The 23036-nt window shown below is 47.2% G+C and overlaps 1 protein-coding gene across 5 annotated transcripts in view; it reads left to right on the forward strand.

The window, feature by feature from the left end:
- The window catches only part of PDZD2 (PDZ domain containing 2), a 147240-nt gene that overhangs the window by 75083 nt on the left and 49121 nt on the right, over positions 1-23036 (forward strand). For 3 of the 5 annotated variants that reach the window (XM_054185690.1, XM_054185691.1, XM_054185693.1), the window contains exons 3-5: positions 11926-12068; positions 13147-13279; positions 15361-15528. The exons of 1 other annotated variant lie outside the window; for it this stretch is intronic. In XM_054185690.1, coding sequence (XP_054041665.1) covers positions 11926-12068; positions 13147-13279; positions 15361-15528 — 444 coding nt within the window. Of the gene's footprint in view, positions 1-10385; positions 11086-11925; positions 12069-13146; positions 13280-15360; positions 15529-23036 lie in introns of those variants that run through there. One more of the 5 variants, XM_054185694.1, reaches the window with a different exon arrangement.

Genomic DNA, 23036 nt, shown 5'->3' on the forward strand with positions numbered 1-23036 from the left:
AGAAGCCTGTTGGGAGGCACAGTCATTTAGTAAAATTGCTTCTCTCTCTCTCCTAATATTTTTTCCCCCGTTAATATTTTGCTTAGAGATATGACCTCTGTATGTGTCAGTATTAATTACATTTTCCTGACATCTGAATGAGGAGAAATGTGAATAGCTGGAGCCTGAATAGCATGCCTTGCTCGTCCTTTGCTTTTTAAGCACGAGGGGCCTTACAGAAGCTCATCACTTTAGCATCCATGGGGTAGCTGCTATAGGAGTAATGAGCAGCTGATTTCAGCTTTTTAATAAGTATTGAATACTGATTGTGAATAAAATTTTAAAAATTATTTGAACCCTGAAAAAAAAATAAAAATATATATAGGCAAGGAGTAAAGACACTTGGGAGCCGCAAATCTCACTTTCAGCTCTGTTTTGAAAGCGTGACCTGGCACTCAGGCATGTGAGATCCAGTCGTGTCAGGAGCCTTTTGAAAACGGCATCCAGGATGTCGTGTCAGAAGCTGCAGCCTCCTTCCAGGCTTCAAAGCGCGAGCCAAACCTCTCGTAGCTGCGGGATGAGTTATCTCTTCCTGAGCGGGGACAGGGTGCATTGGGAGGGCTGCAGGCGAAGCGGCTCCATCTCTGCTGCCCTCCGTCCCTCGCCGTCTCCTCCATGCGTTGACTAATGGAATATCCAGGGCTCCCAGCCCTGCGCCTTTGGGGAGAGCTATATTCACTTCGAGAGGACGAGAGCCAGCCTGCGGCAGGCTGGAGGTTGGCTGCAGGTGGGAGGAAAGGCTTCGAGAAGCTGCTTGGCGAGCGGCGTGGATATTGGAGGACCACCCTGGCCTTCCCTACCGCCCTGGTCCTCCCCACCACTCCTTCCCTCTCCCCTGGCCCGGGACGCAGGTTGGGGAATTACTGAACCTGGAATATAGACTCCAGGAAACATCTCTTTTTCTCCCTGTAGAAAGTTAGTTTGAAGTTGCCGTAACACAAACACGGGAGAAGAGGTTGGGTCATAGAATCATAGAATCGTTAGGGTTGGAAGGGACCTTAAAGATCATCCAGTTCCAACCCCCCTGCCATGGGCAGGGACACCTCCCACTAGATCAGGTTGCTCAGAGCCCCATCCAGCCTGGCCTTGAACACTTCCAGGGATGGGGCTTCCACCACCTCTCTGGGCGACCTGTGGCAGTGTCTCACCACCCTCATGGTGAAGAACTTCTTCCTAACGTCCAGTCTGAATCGTCCCATCTCTAGTTTTAATGCATTCCCTCTAGTCCTACTATTACCTGATATCCTAAAAAGTCCCTCACCAGCTTTCTTGTAGGCCCCCTTAGGATACTGGTAGGCCACTATAAGGTCTCCTCGGAGCCTCCTTTTCTCCACACTGAACAGCCCCAACTCTCTCAGTCTGTCCTCACAGGAGAGGTGCTCCAGCCTCTGATCATCCTCGTGGCCCTTCTCTGGACATGTTCCAGCACGTCCATATCTCTCTTGTAGTAGGGGCTCCAGAACTGGACGCAGTACTCCAGGTGGTGTCTCACGAGAGTGGAGTAGAGGTGCAGAATCACCTCCCTTGACCTGCTGGCCACACTTCTCCTGATGCAGCCCAGGATACGATTGGCTTTCTGGGCTGCAGGTGCCCACTGACGGCTCATGTTGAGCCTCTGGTCTACCAGCACCCCCAAGTCCTTTTCTTCAGGACTGCTCTCAAGCCAGTCACTGCCCAGCCTGTATCGGTGCTTGGGATTGCCCCGACCCAGATGGAGGACCCCAGATGGGGTCGAATCTGCATGTCTTCAACCACTGCTGTACTGAACCTGGCAGCCGGCTCAGGGCCGGTGCCCTGGGGATGCTGTGCTGGCAGTGCTTTTGAGGCATCCACGTGTCTTCAGTGTCGTCTGCTGTCAGGGCACCATCTCTCCCACGGGTGTGGGGTTGTCCTCCCTTTTCTTGCTGCCTGCTCCTAATACCAGCAATGCTGAGTCGCGAAACAAGAGGCGAGACGGATGCTGTTTGTCAAGTGAACCTGCCAGGAGATTCCCGTGTTTCTGGTTTGCGTGCGTGTGTCAGTCCCCTCCTTCAGGCTTGCTTTCATCTCCCAGATCTTGGTCTGTCTCTCCTCTGCACTTGGCGCAGCTATTGCTGTGTATAAAGATATCTGCCAGGCTGTTTGCTGGTGTGTAACCCTCAGTAAGTATTGTACCTGTCAATTAGCAGGCAGCATTTAATGTTTACAGGTGGTTAAGCTGTCCTGCAATATGTTTAGGATGAACCTAAATGGTGGTGGTGATTCGAAGCAGCAAGGCTGTGTCTGCCTGGCAGCAAGATCTGGAAGGTCTGCAAAGCAGACGTGACCTTGGAGAGGGGACCCAGGCTGGCTGCAGTGGGAGTCGTGGGCAGTGATTTGAGACCGGGCAATCTCTGAGCCGGAGTAATGATCCGTCACTTCCTGGGAAGATTGGGGAGCTTAAATGCAGAAATCAAAGTTTACTTCTTCCATTCAGCAGCCTGAAACGGGGCGGTGTTTTGTAGGCCAGTAATTACTAAGACGCAGAAGAAAGAGTTGTGTGGGGAGGGGCTGCTGGAGTCAGCTGAAAAATGGCAAAGAAAAGGAAACTGTGAGGTTTCTTCACAATACACCAATTTTATGGTTTCATTGTGTTTAGCAGTAGGACAGAATCCCTCGGTTTTGTCTCAGTTTCTCTATCACGGTGTTTTTGGAAGAGCTGTGGACCACTTCCTTAGCTGTTCAGCCCCTCAGGAGTACCCAGGGGTGGCCAGGTACAGCGGGCACAGGCAGGGGTCAGAAGTAGGACTGTGAGGATTGTAAGGACCAGGGGTCACGAGTGTGTGGGGCGGGAGTGTTGTTTCCAAAGGAGACTTGACATGATCCAGACCTGGCTGGCGAGACAAGAGACAGAAGAAGCTGGGCTGGAGATGAAGTGCACCAGAGCAGACCGGCCGCCTTTGCTTCCTCCGGCCCCAGCGGGATGCTCTGAAAAGTCTTTAAAACACCACCCGTTAAAAGCGAAAACAAGACACCTCCAGAAACCCCATGAATCCTCTTGCTTCTGTATGAGCATCCGGATTAGTAAGGGATTGAAATCCAGGTCCAAATTTAGCAGTCACTGGCGGAAACCGTGTAAAGAAGGCTGGGCAGAGTAAAAGTGCTGTAATAGCGAAGGGAGGCAGGTGGAGAGGGGCTGGGGGGGCAGCAGGTGGGCATTTCCCCATGGGGAGAAGCTGGTGGCGTTGGTGGAGGAGTGCAGGGGGTGCACCAGCTGTCCCTGCCTGCTGGTGGCCCCGCAGCCTGGGGCCATGGTGGGATGGATGCCTTTCCAGGATGGAAACAAGTCAGCGTCTGGTGGCCCCCTAAGGTGTGTCTGGTGTTTTTCTGGAGTCGGTGTACCATCGTCTTCTTTTGTTCAGGCCTGTGACTGCTTTCTTATTGAGATGGCTTGTCTCAGGAAAGTCTGAATGCTTTTGAATTGCATTTTGCTTTGTATTTAGGAAGGGCTGACTGCCTTTCTATCACAATATTTACCAATTAGCATTGGTGAATGCCAGCCTTACCTTGCCTTTTGGTTAATGGAAAATGTTCCTTATCTTGCCAAGCAGAAGAGGAAGGCTAATGGCACGTTACAGGAATCAAAACATGAGGCTTGAAATAATGTACTGGCTTTAAGCATTTTACTTTTTTTTTTTTTGACGTGATGGAGGAAAGAAAGATTCTCATCCACTTGCTGTACCAAAATGAAAACCTTGCTGTGAGCAAGGTACTTACAAGGGTAAATACTGACAGCTCCACTGAAGCTACTGAAGCTAAGTTGCTTTATGTCAAGTTCTTTTGGCAACCTAAGCAGCAATTATTGTTTCATCAAGGCTTTTATGGGACTCCCATATGATGCATGTCTTAGACATAAATAACTCTGTTTTTAGTTTTTAATGTAGATACCTTTAGTCATGTAAAGGTCTTCCTCAGAATCTGTTTCTGTTCGTCTTTTTATCTGTTGTGCTTGCTTCCAACTTTCATTAACACGAATCCTGGGGCTATCTACTGTCTTGAAGTTTTAATGTGCAGTGTGATAAGCACATCTTCCCTCTCTCTTGCCTGTTTTGGGTTGTAAACTCTCTTAAGGGACAAGGGCTGTCTTTTAATTGTAGCTGTACTGCGCTGACAAAACTTGGCCTTGCTATTGCTTGGGGTTTTAGGAGGCGCTTTGATGTATCTAGTAGTGAAATTACAGTTAATTTTTTTTGCTGCCAGTTATGTTCCGCCTTGCCATAAAAAAACCGTCATCACAACTTTCTGGGGTTAAGTCTTACTCGCTGCCAGATTTTTTCAACTGACTTAAGATTTTTTTTTTTTTTTTGCCTTTTTTTGCTGAGAATTAAGCGATAGCTACAGCTGAGGTAGCTGTGAACAGCAGTCTGTCCTTTTAGTCCGTTTTTGGATTGAATTTTCCAGGGGCACAGTGGAGCGTTGGGCACAGAGATAGTCTGGCAATGGATGAGTTATAATGAGTTCGTTTTAGTGTGTTTTCTTGACCACGGGGTCCTCACACTTGGAAATGAGCTACCACCAAAGGCAGCACGGGTACGCACGAGGTTGTGTTGCGGGAGGTCTCAGCCACGTTCAGATATCACAAACCACAGGTGAGAGCACCAGCACGAAAGCATTTCCCACCTACACAGAAAGTGGTGGGTTGTTGTTTTTTTTTCATTTTGCGTATGGTATTGAAAATACAGCAAGCCCACAACTGGAATGCAAAGGACGGACTTTAGCTGAAATGTAAGTTCACACCATTTTATGTTTTAATCATTAAGTGCGAACGTTTGAAACCAAGTGGACGTGCCTAAAAATAGAGCTTGCGGTTTGCTTAGGTGCTGTAATGTTTCAGGTGCTGGTTGGGATTATAAAACTACGCACACTTAATTTTTGAGGCAGGGCGCTGAAACCACTGAGCAAACCTAAAGGATTCCTGATGCCGACGGATGTAATACCAGTCCCCACCAGACACCCCTCTTTAGCTGACACGGCACCGTGGTGACTTGCTCTTGGATGGGCTTTAATCTACTGCGGGGGTGTTTTCTGAGAAGCTCCACGCTAACCAACCAACCGCTCCCAATAGCCCAGCAAGAGAACGAGACTGGGCAAGATACTTGAGGGAACGAAAACGCCTTGTAACCTTTAAAAGCCTGAGGTCCCCAGGGCTAATTACTGGGCCAACCCCCCTCCCCCCACAGGGCTGGCAATAGCTGAGAAATCTTTTGTCTGATCTCGCCATAAAGCTTCAGTTGATGGCAAGAGGGGAGCAGCCCGGAGAGGTGCAATCCAGATGGTGATGGCTTGGGATGACAAATGACTCCAGCAGATTTTTTTGTAAGGGGCTGATGATGTAGTTCAGGTGTTTGCAATGGCTGATAAAATGTTCAAAGCCCTTGCCAAGGAAATGATGTCAATGAGCAGCCTGTCTCGGGAGATGGATCCCGGGGGGGACAGTCTGCTTTAAATTGCAGAATTTTCATCCACTCTGCTGTGATGCCTGTTTTGTGTATTTAATTATGTGTTTGTGTTTGGGGGAGGGTATGTTTTTGCTTTTGACTGTTCCCCAGGCTTTATCCCCTAGGACGCTTCTCTTTCCGTGGGGAAAATGCTCGCATTTCAGTGAAAGGATGCCAAGCGTCTGGCGGCCGTTTGTCCAAACAAGGGGACTTGTTAGATCAGCAGTGGACACTTGAATGCAATCGCAGTTGTGTCTGCGCTGCTGGCTCCTGCGTATTCTGAGGACACGGAAAGTTCACATGGTCAGCACTGTGTAATTCATATTAAGGGCTACTTGGGTTTTGGGGTTTGTTTTTTTCCCCTCTTTCAAGTGGTGTAGGAGACACCCACTGCGTGGCTTGCATCATCCAGAGGCAGCAGCCAAAGTGGCTTGCTGCTAAGAAACTTTCATAGGCAGTAGGGGTGGACAAAGAACTCCTGTCTTGGAATAACTTATTGATAAAGGCATGTAGATTTTTTTTGTCTCGCTTTTGATTTGTCTTGGAGCTGTTTATCTTGCTTGTACGACAACGAAAACAAAACCCAAGGTAGTAGATGAAAGCAGGACGCCTGCTGTCAGATCAGCCTTAAAAATAACCTGGTTAAGATCAGATGAAAAAATATACTCATTATCCACTAATGAAATAATTGCTTTGTTAAGAATCTGCAAAAATTTTTGGCATGGATTTCTGCTACTGAGTCATTCACACTAACATCTGTAATGTGAAGAGTGATAGCTTTTGACTGTATCTTGAGATGGACGCGTTTGAGCTACTCACCTGGTATGTGATCGTGCAAGTTAATTCCCCAGCCACCGACCCATCTCTCCCACCTGCCTGCTGGGGAACGGGGACAGCAGGAGGAGGCACAGTTTGACCCAGAGTGCGGCAGGCAGCTGGGATATTTTAGATTTATCCCGCATCAGTGAGGGATGCTGGGGAGCGGTGTGGTCGCACGGGCACAGTGCGCGCCCTGTGCCCGTGGCGGAGGATGCCGTACTGGTCGTTGCTTGAAGGGGAATTGCTTATGTACTGGTCTGAATGTGCTGTGTTGCTGTTTGGGAGGCTTTGTGCTGGTTTCGTGACACTTTTCAGCTGCGTTTGACCAGCGTGTTGGCTGGCAGCTCCTATCAAGCCCATTGTGGTCATTTTTTTTTTTTTTTTTTTTTTTTTTTTTAAATGCATGAAACTTGTAACTTTCTCTTAAGTGTCTTTTTTCCAAGACGGCTTCGTGGCCGGTGAGGAGGAGCTCGCTGTTTGCTTCTGCTGCTCCTACGGGGGAAACCTGTGAAGTTTGTAAGCAGGAACCAGACCCTGCAGGCAGGCAGTAAAAATCCGCATTGAAATACGGAGGGAGGGAGACATCCCACGGGCTGCGCTAGGGCCCGTGGCAATCAGTGTGTGTCCACAGACCTTGTATGGTTATTGGTATTCTCATCGGGGTTTATCTCTGTTTTTATTTAAAAATTGTTACATATTTACACCAGGTTGGGCTGAATTGCTGCTATGACAGAAAGTGCTTCTTTTGTAGCCAACTGTTTTACATTTTCCATTTTACTGTCTGCCTTTTTAACTACTTACCGCGTTTCTGTTTTCCATTTGTTTACACCTTGCTCCTGCCAAGCTTTTCTTTAATACAAGATTTCAAAGCAATTTTTCCTTTGTATATATAGATTTGCAGCTTCTTGAGCACGCCACAGTCAAAATCAGTCAAACCCCTTTAAACTCCCCTGCAATTAGCCAGTGAAAGAAAAGGGGGGGAAGAACAGCTCAGTGTCTTATTTATTTATTTATTTATCAATTTATCTATCTATTTATTTATTTATTTTCCTCCGCACTTGGAGGAAAAAAAATGTTCCTTTTTGTTTTATTAATGATGCGCTTATGAAATCGAGCGTTTGATGGTATGCACTTGGAGCAGGCAGAAGGCAAGCTTCCCCACGTCGCTGGCAGCGTGCTTCCTTTTTCTGATCTGTAGCGCGCTGGTTTGTTCCAGATGTGGGCTCCCTGCGAGCAGAGGCTGCCCGATGTACAATGGCTTCATGGTGGAGGACGGCCTGCGGGGACCCACTTGAAGCTGCCAGCCGAATTCTCTATTCTCGCTTGCGGTCTGTTACATAAGATGACCCATTTTTTAATTTTTTATTAAAGTTTTTATTTCTTTTTTGCTTGCGATTAATCCAAGTAGAATATTCATACTGTCTTTAAAAAAAAAACGAAAAACAAAAACCAAAACATTTTAATTATTTGTAGCTGAGGCACTTTGATCAGCTGCAAGTGGAAAAATCTGGTCCAGAGGGCTGCCTGCTCGAAAGAGCCAAGTTGGGAGGAAAGTTGAGTCACCTGAGAATGATGTAACTGCAGAGAACAAAAATTAGCCATTAGCCCAGCTGCAGCCTGACATGACCACTTGTGTGTCGTCTTGCTGTAGAGCGTTCACAGAAGTGAGGGAAGCAAAAAGACATAGGTCTGGAAGGGACTTCAAGAGATGACCCCATCTCATCTCCTCTGTTGGAGGAGAAGTACTGGTCTGTGGTGTCCATGAAACCCTCCCATCGAGGGGGGGTCCGCAGCCCCTTTGCATGGGCAGGTCTGCTGCCGCTCTGCGTCTACAAGCAAAGTCCAGGGGGTGGATCTGAGCAGAGTTAACATTTGCTCCCAGGAGATGGGGATAAAATCTCTAAATGGGAATTTTGGCTTCTTATTCCTTTGATGCTCTCAAAGCAAGCGTGGATGTCTTTCTGAGAGTCCCGTCTTGGCCAAATCTCAGGGGAATTGCATGAAATTTTCTGGATCGTTCTATACAGGTAATCAGCTCACGTTATCTACTGAGCCCTTTGTACGTAGGTTTTCAAGAACCGAGCTTCGTTACTGTGACCTGCCTTTGGTTACGGGATGCAGCTTGGTCTCCTTAAGAGTGGCCTGAGCAGGGTGTCACCTAGTCCCTGGCTGTGACAGGTGCTGGTGTCACCTCTCTCTCTATCCTCGCTGAGGATGCCTGGCTGGACCAACATCAGCACAGCTCTGTGCTTTAGGCATGAAATGCTTTTGCACCGAGAGCTCTGGGTGCACGTGTGCAGATTTTGTTGTGTCGCTTGCGAACGAAGCTGGGGGGATTATTTTCGAGTTGTTTATAAACAAAGCTATGAGAATGTATTCCAAGAGGATGGAAAAGTTCAGATGTTGATAGGAATATGAAAGGGGCAGCGGCCAGAACTGTGCAGCTGACCAGAGGCCGCTCAGCAGTTAAACCCGTCCCCCTCTGCGCAGGGGTTGTGCAGGCTCCAGGGCCAGTGACATCAGACCTGCAAACTGCCAAATCTAGCTACGCTTGGAGCTTCTCTTGGGTATTGGAAGTCTCTGGAGCAGAGTGAATACACCAGAATCCTAGCTTTCGTTTAAAGACTAAGTGAGCTTGTAGTTTTTTTGTTTATGAAGGAAAGCTTGAAAATATTATCCTTCAATTTTTAATTTTTTTAAAAAGACATGTGTCGCTCTGCTTTTTTTTTTTTTTTTTTCATTATTTCTTTTCTTTTTTAAAGCATTTAGGCTTTGTGGTGTTGAATGTTGGAATCTCCAATAGCTCAAGAAAACTGGTTTTAAGTCAAATGTAAATGCATTTACAAATCCTTGGGATTGGCAGAGAGCTTTACTATTAAGGCTTTCCTGTGATGGAGTCACGTAAGATGCACATTCAAAGCAGCAGAATTTCCTAGCTGGCTGTCAAGTATCCCATGCTGCTCTGTGAAAAAAAGATAGCAACTTCGTGGGGAGGGGAAGAGGGTTCTGCTGAACACCCGCTTTCTCCAAGAGCCTTCAAGCAAAGCCTAGCAATCTGCTTTTCAATACTCAGCTTTTAAAATCTTGGAGTGACCTACCTTGGAGGTATGCGTGTATTGGCGGGGGGCGTTTGCTTTGTAGCACGTGGTTAAATGCAGAGCTATGAATGTTTTATGAAGAAGAGGGAAAGAACAGTGAGAGGGTCTGATTTCCAGTCGACGCTGAGTTGTTAATTCCCAGTGAAACATGTGCGGCTGACCGGTGGCAGGTAGCTTGAGGGACAGCCTTTTCTTACACAGGAGGTGGTGGCCGTGTCATTTGAAAATCAGTGAAAGAAATACATGTTTGGGTACGTGCCAAATGGTTTCGTTGTCTTTATCGTGGCTGCGTTCTGCCGTCCGTGTTTGGACTGAGTGATGCTGCGCTTCGCAAATGCTTCTGGTTTCAGTGGGAGTTCCAGGGGAATAAGGTGGTGCTTGCATTAAGAGCAGGGGAGTCTTGCCGTTTCCTACTATTAAGTGTTTTGCTATGTAAATGAATGTTTGAGAGTGGGTCAGTTAAGAATAAATTTGTGTTTTGTTTTCATTTTTTAATAAGATGTGTGACAGTGAGGAGTGCTGAGGAATGCGAGCGCGGCTGCGCGTCGTGGGCCTTTGCATAGCTCGCATTCCAAAACGCTGTTGCAAATCATTAAGTGCAACTTTATGACTGCATTGTTAAACTTTATTGGAGAGTCTGCTTCCGAACTGGATTTAACAACGGGACACTTGGAGTGGCATCTTCTGAGGAGAATAGAGGGACACCATTTCAGCCTGGGCTTGGGCTGGGGGGGGGAGAAAGATTGTATTTCTCTGTTGTGCCATTTTCATTATGGATGCAAGGTACTTCATAGCAATAAAACCTCTCTGGAACGTTCTCATGCTGTAGCTCAGTTCTGTTTTTTAAGTAGATAAATATAGTTGACTCTTGCCCCTGCGTTTAACACAGCATCTCATGTATCACTCTAATTAATCTCAGAGTATTCTCTGTCCTGACACGTCCTGTTATGTAGCAGGAGACTGGGCTTTTATCGGTGCACTGAGGATCCCAGTTAAACCTGTTGGGATATTGCCCATGTGCGTGACTTTCAAGTTAACAAATTACCCACAGGTGTATATGTTTTCAGGCTCAAACTTCTGGGTTACCTCTTAAGACACCTGGTTCGTTTTTCCTGTTTCTCCTACCTGTGGTCTAGGGGCTGTGGGACGTTATTATTATTTTTAACTTTGTTCTTAAGATAACTGGTGTAGATACTGACCTCTTTGTTCCTGTATCTGAAAAAGAATCATGTTACGTTGCGTTTAAAAGTTTCAGCATAGGCGCCCAGTGAACAGGTAAAAAAAGTACATTTTCTTCACTTAATAAAGGCTCTGATAAACAGTGTTGGCCTAAAAACTGCAGGTTGCTGCCGCAACCCTTGGGTTTGCTGATATATTTAGCAGTTCCCCTTCTCAGAAACAAGCAGCAATTCGTACGTGCTCTTCACAGTTTGGCATGAAATTTTAATCATCTTTGCTACTGGGGCGTTTGCGTACTGCGAGAACATTACTTGTGTGCAGAACAGACCCAGGCAGAAATAGCTGACCCCGTGCCTGGTGACTGCAACACATGGCCTAAAAATTGCCTCCAAATTGCACATTTTGCTGCCTTGCAAGCTTGAAAACTTCCTGGGGTTCCTCGTAATTCTGTTATACTGGTTCTTCCCCTCTCCGAGAGAATCCTGGCAATCGCCGTAGGTGTCTGGCTGGGCTTGCTTGCTTGTTTTCCTCTTTCCTTTTTTTCTCCGCTGATGTCTGCCACGCTTGCGCTTCCTTCTGCCCAGTCCTGCTGGTAGGGCTCACAGGAACTAATTCTTGTTTTGTGTTTTGTATTGGTCCGGAGTTTGTAAAGCACTTTTTGGATAAATATTTATAATAATTATAAAAAGAAAAAAGAAAAGATGTCCTAAGCATTGCTTATTACCTTGCTTACACTGAAAAGTTATTCTCTGTGGTGGGTAAATTTGTTATTTACAGTCTGTACAATAGCTGTCCAATCAGAAATATTTGATTGGCAGCTGATTTGAAGCTGGTATTTTCTTTCCTAATGCCTCAAACCCTGCAAACCCCTCCAGAGAGGGAAATGCTGCCGTGTGATGCCAGCCTGGTCCCTGCTGCAGTAGCAGCTGCGCTACCCGGTGTTTAAGGCTCCCCTTGAACAACGTCTTGCTCCTCTGCAGCCCTGCACAGCTCATCCTTGAGTTTTGGCGAAGGGGTCTGAGGTCGCTGGTTGCTTCGGGAAGGATCAGGGTATTGAGAGCATCACTTCTGCGTGGCTCAGAAAAGTTGCAAACGACCCTGCGAGGAAACCTCTACATGCTGACCCTGCTCTGTGCTGCCTCCTCCTTTCTGCCTCCTTTGCTCGGACCACAGCTAACACAGCAAAGCTCGGCAAAAAAACACCCGTATAGCTTGAGCTATACAGATGAGTGGTGGTGGGCAGCAAGGTGCTAAATAGCTCCCTCCTGTAGCATCCCAGCCCTCTCTCACTGTCCAAATCCAAATTCAAGGGCTCTCTGCACGTTTTCTCTCAGCGAGAAGGTTGCCGCATATGGAAGATGCACATCCTGAAAGGGACGGACGGGTTGGGAATCCAGATAACGGGAGGCAGAGGGTCGAAGCGGTCCCCTCACAGCATCATCGTCACCCATGTGGAGGAAGGCGGCTCCGCACACAGGTGAGGCGATGGCAGTGCCTGCGCGGGAGTGGGTGTGCTGGCGCATCCGTGGCCACGGCTGGTAGCCAGACTCATGAGACAGGCGTAGGGGTTTTGCCCTCCCAATGTGTGAGGGTGAGAATATGGCATTTTTGACTTAAAAACTTCTTTGTGATTTTGGTCACGGAATCTTCTTCCGGCTTGTTTATTCCAAACTATGGACAGATCAAACACTTGGTGATGGAGCCTGATGGCTTGCGGGGCTTTTTCCCGAAGTCTCTTTTTGGAAGATGGGCCCTTTCCACGGGATCCATGAGCAGTGGGTGAGTGTGGGTCATGCAGCCCAGGCTGCTCACTTCCAGCCTGATCCTGCTCCCTGGTGAGGCGATGGGGCTCACTGCTGCTCCATAACCATCTCTGGTGGGTCACGGAGAAGGTTTGAGGGGTCTCAGCCCTATAAAGAGGGTGGTGTGGCTCTGGTTGTAGCAGTAATTTCCTGGGGGCATGTTTCTGAGCCACTTTTTTTTGGCAAGTAACACTGCATCAAGGGAGGTGATTCTACCCCTCTAAATCCACTCTGGTGAGATCCCACGATCCCACCTGGAGTACTGTTTCCAGCCCTGGAGACCTCAGCACAGGAAGGACATGGATCTGTTGGAACAGGTCCAAAGGAGGGCAACGAAGATGATCCAAGGGCTGGAGCACCTCTGCTATGAGGACAAGCTGAGAGAGTTGGGTTCGGCCTGGAGAAGAGAAGGCTCCAGGGAGACCTTATAGCGGCCTTCCAGTACCTAAAGGGGGCCTACAGGAAAGATGGGGAGGAACTTTTTATGAGGGAGTGTAGCAATAGGATAAAGCGTAACGGTTTTAAACTGAAAGAGGGGAAATTTAGATTAGATATTAGAAAGAAGTTCTTGGAACTAGGTGATTCTTAAGGTCCATTCCAACCCAAACTCTTCTATGATTCTATGACTGATGCAAGCTTAGCATCAGCTGGGTCATGTGTTTTCCATGTCTCCATGTCGTACTGTGTGCCACGGGAGCCTGGCACTGGGGAAGGATTGCCCTGCAGCTCCACGTTCCTGCTCTGTTTCCGCAGGGACGGCAGGCTGATGGCGGGTGACGAGCTCCTCATGATCAACGGGCAGTCGCTGGTTGGGCTCTCCCACCAGGATGCCGTGGCCCTCCTTCGCTCGGCCGCTGGCCTGGTGCAGCTGGTGGTCGCTAGCAAGGTATGGTCCTCTCCTTGGTGGTCTCCACAGGAGTTTGTGCAAGTGCTGCGTGGAAAGGGCATGTTTTTTATAGAGAATCACATGCATACATTTGCTCCCCTAAATTTAACTCACAGCTATGGGAAATATATCAGTAGCTGCCATAAATCTGTGGCAAATCCACAGGGTATAGACCAACTTAATTATTAGTTTGTATTGCCACTGTCGTTCAGTGTGCAAATGAGTCTGTATTTATTCACGCAGATGTTACTTAAGTTTTGGCCAAAACCATTTTCTTAAAATACAAGGTAAATAAAGCAGGCTGTTCTCAGCCTCTTCTGCTTCCTGCCCGCTTAGCCTCCGTAGCTCTCATCTCTTGTCCGATCTGTGTGCCTGAGGTCTCTTGATGATGATCTTTTGGCTTGAGTTCCTTATTTTGTCCTTGTTAATAGTGTGGAGTGAAGCTCTTACAGATAAAGGAGCATGAAATTTCAGGGAAATGAGAGTGGAACTCATTTATCAGTCGGGCTCTTCGTTCTGCTTTCATTGCAGGAGATTGAGGGGATATTACACAACATTTTTTCCTTTGTTTAAGAAAATCCTGCCCACTCCTGTTTCCTCTCATCCCCGTGCCACAGCCTGCTGCTCCCCTGCTGGGGCTGATGCAGGCACTTGGTGGGTGGCCAGATGGCTCCCAAAAGCACCCAGGGTCTCAAAGAAGTACCTGCCCCCATGATGGGGCCATCAGGACCTTTGAGGTGGTGGCAGGAACATCTTGGGCCAAAGAGACCTCTTGTAAACCTGCATTTCCAGGTGGAACGTGCTGTGTCAGCAGGCCACTGTATCAGTGTTTTAAAAAATTTTTCTTAGCTACTTCTTCAGTTTGCCCCAGCCAACCTGATGCAGGTTTCTGTGGGTTTAATGTCTGGATGCTCTTATGTTCGTGTTTTTCAAGAAGAGGCTCTGTCCCACCGTATTAAAAGTGAAGAGCCTATAACTTCTTTAATGTCTCAGTTAGACAGTGAAGTTCATTGAGGACCTTCTCCAGGCTCACAGCCTGCTATTAAACCCACCAGTGTTTATTCTGGAAACAACACGCTTTGACCTGAAGTAGGTACGTTTTGTATTTCCTTTAGACAATTGGACTCTCTGCCAAAACGCAAGGCGGTAGACTGCATGAATTTCTCCCTAGAATTACTTGCTTGTTCATGTGATGACTGCATCCCAAATAATCAGCGCTAATAAGCTCACAGCCTAAAACTCCACGTTCCTGGGGAGGCTGTGAATCTGTTTGGCCCAGGCTCTGTGCGCTTGGACAGTTTTCGTGTCCCTGGGAGGAGGGCTTGGAAAGGCAAGCGGTGAGGAATCCAGCCCGTGCCCTGTTCCAGGCAGCCTCAGAAAAGGTGTAAATAGGTGAAGTGTTCCCCAGCAGCTCCCTCAGGGCGTTATTTGTCGGTATGGGAAAGCAGCCTTGCAGTTGGGCCTCGTGAGCGCTCTTGAACGCAGGATTTGTTCTGAAATCAATGAAATGAGAGTCTGTCTGGCCGCTGCTTTCGGCTGATGCCCGTGTTTGCCGCCTGGAAAAGGTGTCAAAGACTGGAAACAGATCCTGAAACATCAGGACTGAGCCGGTAGAGGATCAGTGGGTCAGTTTTCATTTTGTTCTTTGAGGTAGGGTGTATTATTCTTAAGCGTGTAGATAGATAAATGTGTGACGGGAACATCTGCGTGGAGGGAGCAGGAGCACAGAGTGTGATTTGGGATGCAATGAAATGAGTAATGAGGTCTGTGAGTCTGCTTGCAGTGACGTTTAATAAACCCAGGGTGGGGAGGAGCAGGCTGCTGGGGAAGTGTTTATTTTAAATTATCCTTTATGAAATCTAAATGTTTTAGACGTGTATTGGCCTGTGTTTACTATATATCCACTTCAAAACCAGGTCTGCTTTTTGTAACTGGACCATTAAAGTTTGAGCACATGGAAGCGCGTAGTGAGGGGGGGTTTACCAGGGAGCTCTCACTGGGCAGGTGAAATGGAGCAGTTTCACCGTGACTTCGGTGGTTTTCCGCACGCGATGTAACATGTTTTGTTGTCTCTTGGGTAGGAATCTGCTGAAGGGGATTTTCTGAAGTACCCATCTACCAGTTTGCCAGACTTGCTTAGCACTTGCTCAGTCCAAGACTCTGTCTCTTACACTGACAATAAGGAAAACGAAGAGCCAGAAGACGACGACGTGAAAGGAGTGAATGTCTCTCCTGAAAAACTGGTCACTGTAAGTGTGGCTTTGCTGTGACGGTTTTGCCCTCTCCCTTGACGCCCGCTTGCGTCTCGTCACATTCTCCTACAGCCTGGCACGGAGCGGGTCCTCGGGACGGGGCAGTGCCACCCAGCCCGTCTTTGCGTGGGACGTGGGTGACAAGCTGAAAGGGGGATGGCACCTACCACGGCATCTGCTGTCTCTTGCTACTGCGCGGCAGCAATGCAGCAGCACGGGGAGCAGGAGCTCTCGTGTCCTCCAAGCTATGTGGCAACCGTGGCTTTGTTTTTCTCTCTGCTGTTGGATTGTTTTCCACCCACTTCCACTGCTTTTATTGGACCTGATGCAAAGTCTCTCGCAGCGCTTACGCAGTAACACGGTCTTCTTTCCCCTCCTTTTGTAACTCAACTTCTTTAACAGTTTATGATCCAAGTCTTCAAGTTTTTATTTGCTCTCTTGACGCCAACAGACACTTTTTGGGGGTGGGGTATGAATTTCTGGCTGTGAACTGTAACTGAAGTTTTCCTGAATAAATGCTGCCCGTTGATAATCTCACTTGAGTTCCCTTCAGGGCTGCATTAAGCAGAGATTAAGTGGATTATTGTTATTTATTTGTAATGTAGCAGCTCTCTGAAACTTCACTGGTGTTCTGGGCCTCCGTTGTATTGTACAGACAAAGAATAAAATGATGTTTGCTATTCTAAAGAGCTTGCAGGCTGGTTTTCCAGCAAGGGAAAGCAGGTGGATTCAGTTGAAGTTTTTATCTTTTTTTTTTTTTAATTTATTTTAACTTCTTGTCTTTTTTTCCCCCCTCTTTTCTGCGGCAATTATAATAAATCTCTTAAACCTTTGGATGGCTCAGACGTGATACTGGTTTGGTGATTTGTTCTGATTTCATATTCTTATGCTTTCCCTTCTCCGAGCAAACCACCGCTCCCGAGGACGAGTCTCGCACTGTAGTCTAACCGATGCTGGTGCTCACTTCATACCTGCCTGTTATCTGTGACTTTCTTTGAGTCTGGGCTTGTAACAATCCTCACTCTCACACACCTCTTTACTGTGACAAATTTTGTCATTTCTGTCTTCTCTTCTATGTGCTGTGGTGCCTTCTTTGGGGGGGGGAAAGGAAAAACAAATAAATCAGGGATGCTTAGCATGCTGGTGACAGTGTAGTGTTTGTGTGCTAACTTGAGTGGGCACCTAAGCATTCTTTCGTCTATCAAAGTACTTTAAATTCTTCTATATATCATGTTTCAAATTCTGGTAATTTTTCATAAGGCTGTGTCTCAGCAACACTGAAACTTAAAAATAAGTTTTGTCAAAACTTAATTAATTATCTGTGGCTTCAGGATGCAGCTCCCCAGCATCCAGTGACTCTTTCGGCACATGCTGGGAGTTACTTGTCACTTGGTTGGCTCCTGACTTTCCAGCAAGGCTCTGCCTGGTTTTCAGCATTCTGAAACCCCTGTTTTCAAGGCACTCTGCAGCCTGGAGGGGGCACACTGTAGAGTGTAGACCCCTCCGGCTCTACCCACAGTGTGATCCAGCCTCATCAGACCAGGGTAGCCTGCCAGGAGAGCTGAGCCGGGCTGTGCAAATCCTACGTGCCACCAGGCAGGACGTAAGAAGGTAAATGTATGGAAAAGATAAACCTCAGACATGGCTTCTTTGTACCTGGCAAGAGGCCAGGGGGGACTTCCTATAGCAAAGCTTAGAAGTTGATTTCAAGGTCAGAATGAACGTGAAGCATCACATGATTTTATTTTTTAAAATATATATATATATATATATATATAAAAATTATAGAATTACAGAGTTGTTAGGGTTGGAAGGGACCTTAAAGATCATCTAGTTCCAACCCCCCTGCCATGGGCAGGGACACCTCCCACTAGATCAGGTTGCTCAGAGCCCCATCCAGCCTGGCCTTGAACACTTCCAGGGATGGGGCTTCCACCACCTCTCTGGGCAACCTGTGGCAGCGTCTCATCACCCTCATGGTGAAGAACTTCTTCCTAACGTCCAGTCTGAATCATCCCATCTCTAGTTTTAATGCATTCCCTCTAGTCCTACTATTACCTGATATCCTAAAAAGTCCCTCACCAGCTTTCTTGTAGGCCCCCTTAGGATACTGGTAGGCCACTATAAGGTCTCCTCGGAGCCTCCTTTTCTCCAGACTGAACAGCCCCAACTCTCTCAGTCTGTCCTCACAGGAGAGGTGCTCCAGCCTCTGATCATCCTCGTGGCCCTTCTCTGGACATGTTCCAGCACGTCCATATCTCTCTTGTAGTAGGGGCTCCAGAACTGGACGCAGTACTCCAGGTGGTGTCTCACGAGAGTGGAGTAGAGGTGCAGAATCACCTCCCTTGACCTGCTGGCCACACTTCTCCTGATGCAGCCCAGGGTACAATTGGCTTTCTGGGCTGCAGGTGCCCACTGACGGCTCATGTTGAGCCTCTGGTCTACCAGCACCCCCAAGTCCTTTTCTTCAGGGCTGCTCTCAAGCCAGTCACTGCCCAGCCTATATCAGTGCTTGGGATCGCCCCGACCCAGATGGAGGACCTTGCACTTGGTCTTGTTGAACTTCATGACGTTGCCATGGGCCCACCTCTCCAGCCTGTCAAGGTCCCTCTGGATGGCATCCTTCCCTCCAGCGCGTCAGCCGCCCCACACAGCTTGGTGTTGTTGACAAACTTGCTGAGGGTGCACTCTATGCCACTGTCCATGTCGCTGATGAAGATGTTAAACAAGACTGGTCCCAGTACTGATCCCTGAGGGACTCCACTTGTCACTGGCCTCCATTTGGACATGGGCCCATTGACAGCCACTCTTTGGGTGCGGCCGTCAAGCCAATTCTTTATCCACTGAATTGTCCATCCATCAAAGCCATATTTTATCAGCCTGGAGACCAGGATGTCATGCAGGACAGCGTCAAAGGCTTTGCTCAGGTCCAGGTAAATGACGTCAGTTGCTCTCCCCTTGTCTATTGATGTTGTGACCTTCTCATAGAAGGCCACCAGGTTTGTCAGGCATGATTTGCCCTTGGTAAGCCGTGTTGATTGTACCCAATCACCTCTTTGTTATTCTTCTGCCTCAGCAGTGCCTCCAGGAGGATCTGCTCCATAATCTTACCAGGCATGGAGGTGAGACTGACTGGCCTATAGTTCCCTGGTTCCTCTTCTTTCCCTTTTTGAAAATGGGGATTATGTTTCCCCTTTTCCAGTCAGTGGGAACTTCACCAGACTGCCATGACTTTTGCAATATAATAGAGAGAGGTTTAGCAACCTCATCTGCCAGTTCTTTCAGTACCTGTGGGTGTATCCCATCAGGTCCCATGGACTTGTTCACTTTCAGGTTCATCAGATGGTCATGAGCCTGATCTTCACTTGCAATGGGCAGTTCTTTCCAATCCCTGCCATTGTCTTCTGTGACTCTGGGAGTGTGGCTGGAGCCCTTGCCAGTGAAGACTGAGGAAAAGAAGTCGTTGAGGACCTCGGCCTTCTCCATATCACTTGTCACCAGCTCCCCCGTTTCCTTTCTGAGGGGGCCCACACCCTCCCTAGTCGTCTTCTTACCATTAATGTACCTATAGAAATTTTTGCTGTTTCCCTTGATCTCCTTGGCTAGATTTAATTCTAACTGAGCTTTAGCTTTTCTCACCACGTCTCTTGCTGTTTGGACAGCTTCCTTATATAACCCCCATTCTAGCTGTCCTTTCTTCCACTTCTTGTAAAGTTTCTTTTTGTGTGACAGTGTGTCCAGGAGCTCCCTGTTCATCCAGACAGGTCTTCTAGCATTCTTTCCTGCCTTCCTCTTTGTCAGTATACTTTGCTCCTGGACACAGAGAAGGTGATCCTTGAATACTGACTAGCTGTCCTGGGCCCCTCTTCCCTCTAGAGCTTTGTCCCAAGGCACTTTGGCCAGCAGATCCCTGAAGTGATCAAAGTCTGCATGCCTAAAGTCCAGGGTCGTAAGCTTGGAATATATCCTCCTAGTTGCCCTGAGGATCTTAAATTCTGTCGCTTTGTGGTCACTGCAGCCAAGGTTATCCCTGAGCCTCCCATTGGTCACCAGCCCTTCCCTGTTGGTGAGAACGAGGTCCAGCATAGTACCTTTTCTTGTTGTTCCTCTACCATTGGGAGGAGGAAGTTGTCATCTATGCATTCCAGGAACACCCTGGATTGCTGGTGCCTGGCTGTGTTGTCCCTCCAGCAGATGTCAGGGTGGTTGAAATCCCCCATGAGGACCAGGGCTTGTGAACGCGAAGCCACTTCTGTCTGCCTACGGAGGGCCTCATCTGCCTGACTCTGCTGGTCGGGTGGCCTGTAGCAGTCCCCTACTGTAACATCGCCTTCCCCTATCTTCCCTTTAATCTTAACTCATACACTCTCAATGAGCTCCTCGTCCTTCCCCATGTGGAGCTCCATTGATTCTAGCTGGTCACTGGTGTAGAGGGCAACACCTCCTCCCCTCCTACCCTGCCTGTCCTTCCTAAAGAGCTTGTATCCGTCTATCCGTACATTCCAGTCATGGGAATCATCCCACCAAGTTTCAGTAATGGCCACTATGTCATGGCTTTCCAGCAGCATGACATATATATATATTCATATAGATTATTGCAAAATTGCTTTGGAAATTACAGTTCTTTGCAGCTCCCGCTCTCTTGATGATACTCATGTGTTTTCTCTTTCATATATCTTCCATTGTATTTATACTGTAGATAAGGGATGACAGTGTGACTGGTAATTGAAGAAGGAACTAAGCTGGGCTATTTTTAATCAGTACAAATGTAATTGTTTTAGACTTCCAGAGTGGCTGGTACTCAAGGTCTGGACTAGGTAACTGAGACTGTGGTCTTAATTTAACTGTCAGACCTCATAGATTTGAAACCAATTCTCAACCCAGCTCTGGCCAGGAGTTACCTTTCTCACCACCAGTTTCTAACCTCTGACAAGAGGTTAATGAATTTTCTTGTTTACTGTGCAAGGCTTCGTAGACAGTTAAAGGGATGCTGTTGGGTGCTGGGTGATTAGGTAACAACAATTAATTAAGAATGATTTATCATCAGCTGATGCTTCACTGTCCCTCTGCTGACCAGTGTAGAAGATACCACAAAACTTGCAGCAGCTCTTAATGTTGCCCAGAGTCTTCTTTCATTAACTTCGCTATGGATATAGTTCAGTGTTGAGTATTCAGAATCCTAATTTATAGATCTGATGGACTTGCTATTAATGCCTTAGCACCTGATTGCTTAAAGGCTGAAGCAGGCACCGTCCTTGGGTGCAGATGGGTCAGTGTTACCTCCAGGAGCTCTGCAGAGCCCTCCTGAGAGACGGAGACCCTCTTGAAGCTCACATACGCATAGTGAGGTGTTCAGTGAAGTCCTGTGTGAATTCAAAGGGACACTGCCAGGCAGAAAAGATAATCACTTGGAACTTAGGTATATATTCAAATCTTCAACCTTGTAGATACTCAAAACCCATCTGGACCCAGCCCTTAGCAACCTGGTCTAACCTGTCTCTGCTTTGAGATGGGGGCTGGACCAGGGACCCCGAAATGTCCCTTCCAACCTGCCTTACTCTACAATTCAGTGAATAAAATAATAAAAAAGAAATAAATAAATCTCTTTTCTAGGGGCTGGATGTTAAAAATTTTCCCTGTGAGCAAGTTCTTTAAAACTCTTAGGTTCTGCTCCAGTGTTTGCAGCTAGGGAAATATAGTCTGAGCTAATCACCTTCCCCAGGATACAGCAGAAGAGTTTAGTGACACTTGAAAACTGTAATTGGAGAGAAAGATCACTTGTAAGTCTTACTTGATAGGCCACTTGCTGTGTTTCATTAATAAAAATTTCGTAATACAATATAATTGGACCTCTGTTCTTACACAGTCTCCTTATGTAAAGCCCTGTTTAACATGAAACATCCCTTAAAGTCCTAACTTTAATAAAACTCTTGCTGCCAGGCAGAAAAAGGATTACATTATATGCTTAAAATGCATTTCTTTTAGAGCTAGTTTGGCCAAAATGTTCCTTAACTTCAGATACAGACTTCTGGGCCACAGAGTCGTCTTGTGTTAAATTGTCCTGAGGCACTTTGGGGATTTTAAGCTCTCCCTCCAAATCCATATTTTGCCTTGTGCAGTTGATATTGCTATTTTAAAATGTCATTATTTATGTCAAAGTGAAGTAGGATGATATGACAGTATTTGTCTTTGACGATTTATTTTTAATTCTAATTCACTTTTCCTAGTATTTCTATTGCTTGAAATTGAATCTGTCACTGTACTGATGGCTGGCGGAGCAACCTGGGAAATCAACTCTAAAGGGAAAGCAGGTCTACCAAGAATTTGCAAAGCATTTGATGAATTTGGGGCATTTGTGATCCCCAGACAGAGGCGCATGTACCATTCTTAGTTGTTTCAAAGTTTTTTACCTTTTTTTCTGCTGGTGCAGTGTTGTTCAATATATGATGATCTGAGTACTGTATTTTTGAAGGGTTCAGCTTCAGTGACCAGCTTCATATTAGTGCGCTGAAATCCCAAAAAGTTACTAAAGGGTATCAGCCTCTTAATCAGTAGTTGCTGGAGGCAGGGAGGAAAGCCTGGGGACTATTCTCAGGCTTTTCTGTAGGCATTCTGTGCTTTGCTTAATCGTGTGCCCTCCCTGGGGCGTCCGCTGCTCGTGATGCTGGAGGCAGGACCCTGAGCCAAGTCTATTCCGTGCAGAACAGAATTATAGAAAAGAGAAATTTCTTATTTGGGAAAGGAGGTCATCGCTGTCCCTGCCTGTTGGGGGGGATGCTGGGAAGGGAACCTATTTCCCTCCCCGTGCCCAAGCCCACCACGCAGGCGAGCCCCGGGGAAGTGACCTCTGGCAGCATCCCTGCCTGCGGGACCCTCTGGCTGAGGGATGGAGAAACCCTTTTGCTCATGTTTAATCAACTCGCGTTGACCTGAAGTACCTTCATGCAAGCTGTGGGTGCGTTGCATGTGGAGACGGCTGTGACCCAGCAAGGTCTCCATCCTCCTACACGTAACAGAGACAGGATATCTCCGGTTAAAGGTTTCTTGCATGATCTGGGTTTCCTTAGCCCTGCCAAAACCTACTTGTGTTTTTTGCAAGGCATGCAGCTGAAAGTGGACAAATAAACCTGTTCTGTGAGTGTGCAGAAATGCATTTGTTAACACCCCCCCCCTTCCCCATTTTCATATTTTATCTGAGCTGAGGACTGATTAGTTATTTTCTCTCCTGAGCCTTTCTGTCTTACTGGGGAATCCATATGTAATTACCTGTAGCCGTGCAAGCATAATAAGGAAGAGGATAACAATGCTGTAAGTTTAAAAACACACTTGGGGTCAAAAGTTCTTCTGGAAACACTGGGAGAGAATTTCAGAGAAAGCATTAGCACCGAGAAGGAACAGGAAGCATAACTCAACAATTAAATGTGTGCAGAGCGCGGGGAGGGACCCTCATTACTTGGAGGACTTGAGCGTTCGTTCCCATTAGGGCACTGCAGTCTCCAAAGAGG

The sequence above is a fragment of the Rissa tridactyla genome, chromosome Z (assembly GCF_028500815.1).
Source record: "Rissa tridactyla isolate bRisTri1 chromosome Z, bRisTri1.patW.cur.20221130, whole genome shotgun sequence".
Classification (NCBI taxonomy): Eukaryota; Metazoa; Chordata; class Aves; order Charadriiformes; family Laridae; genus Rissa; species Rissa tridactyla.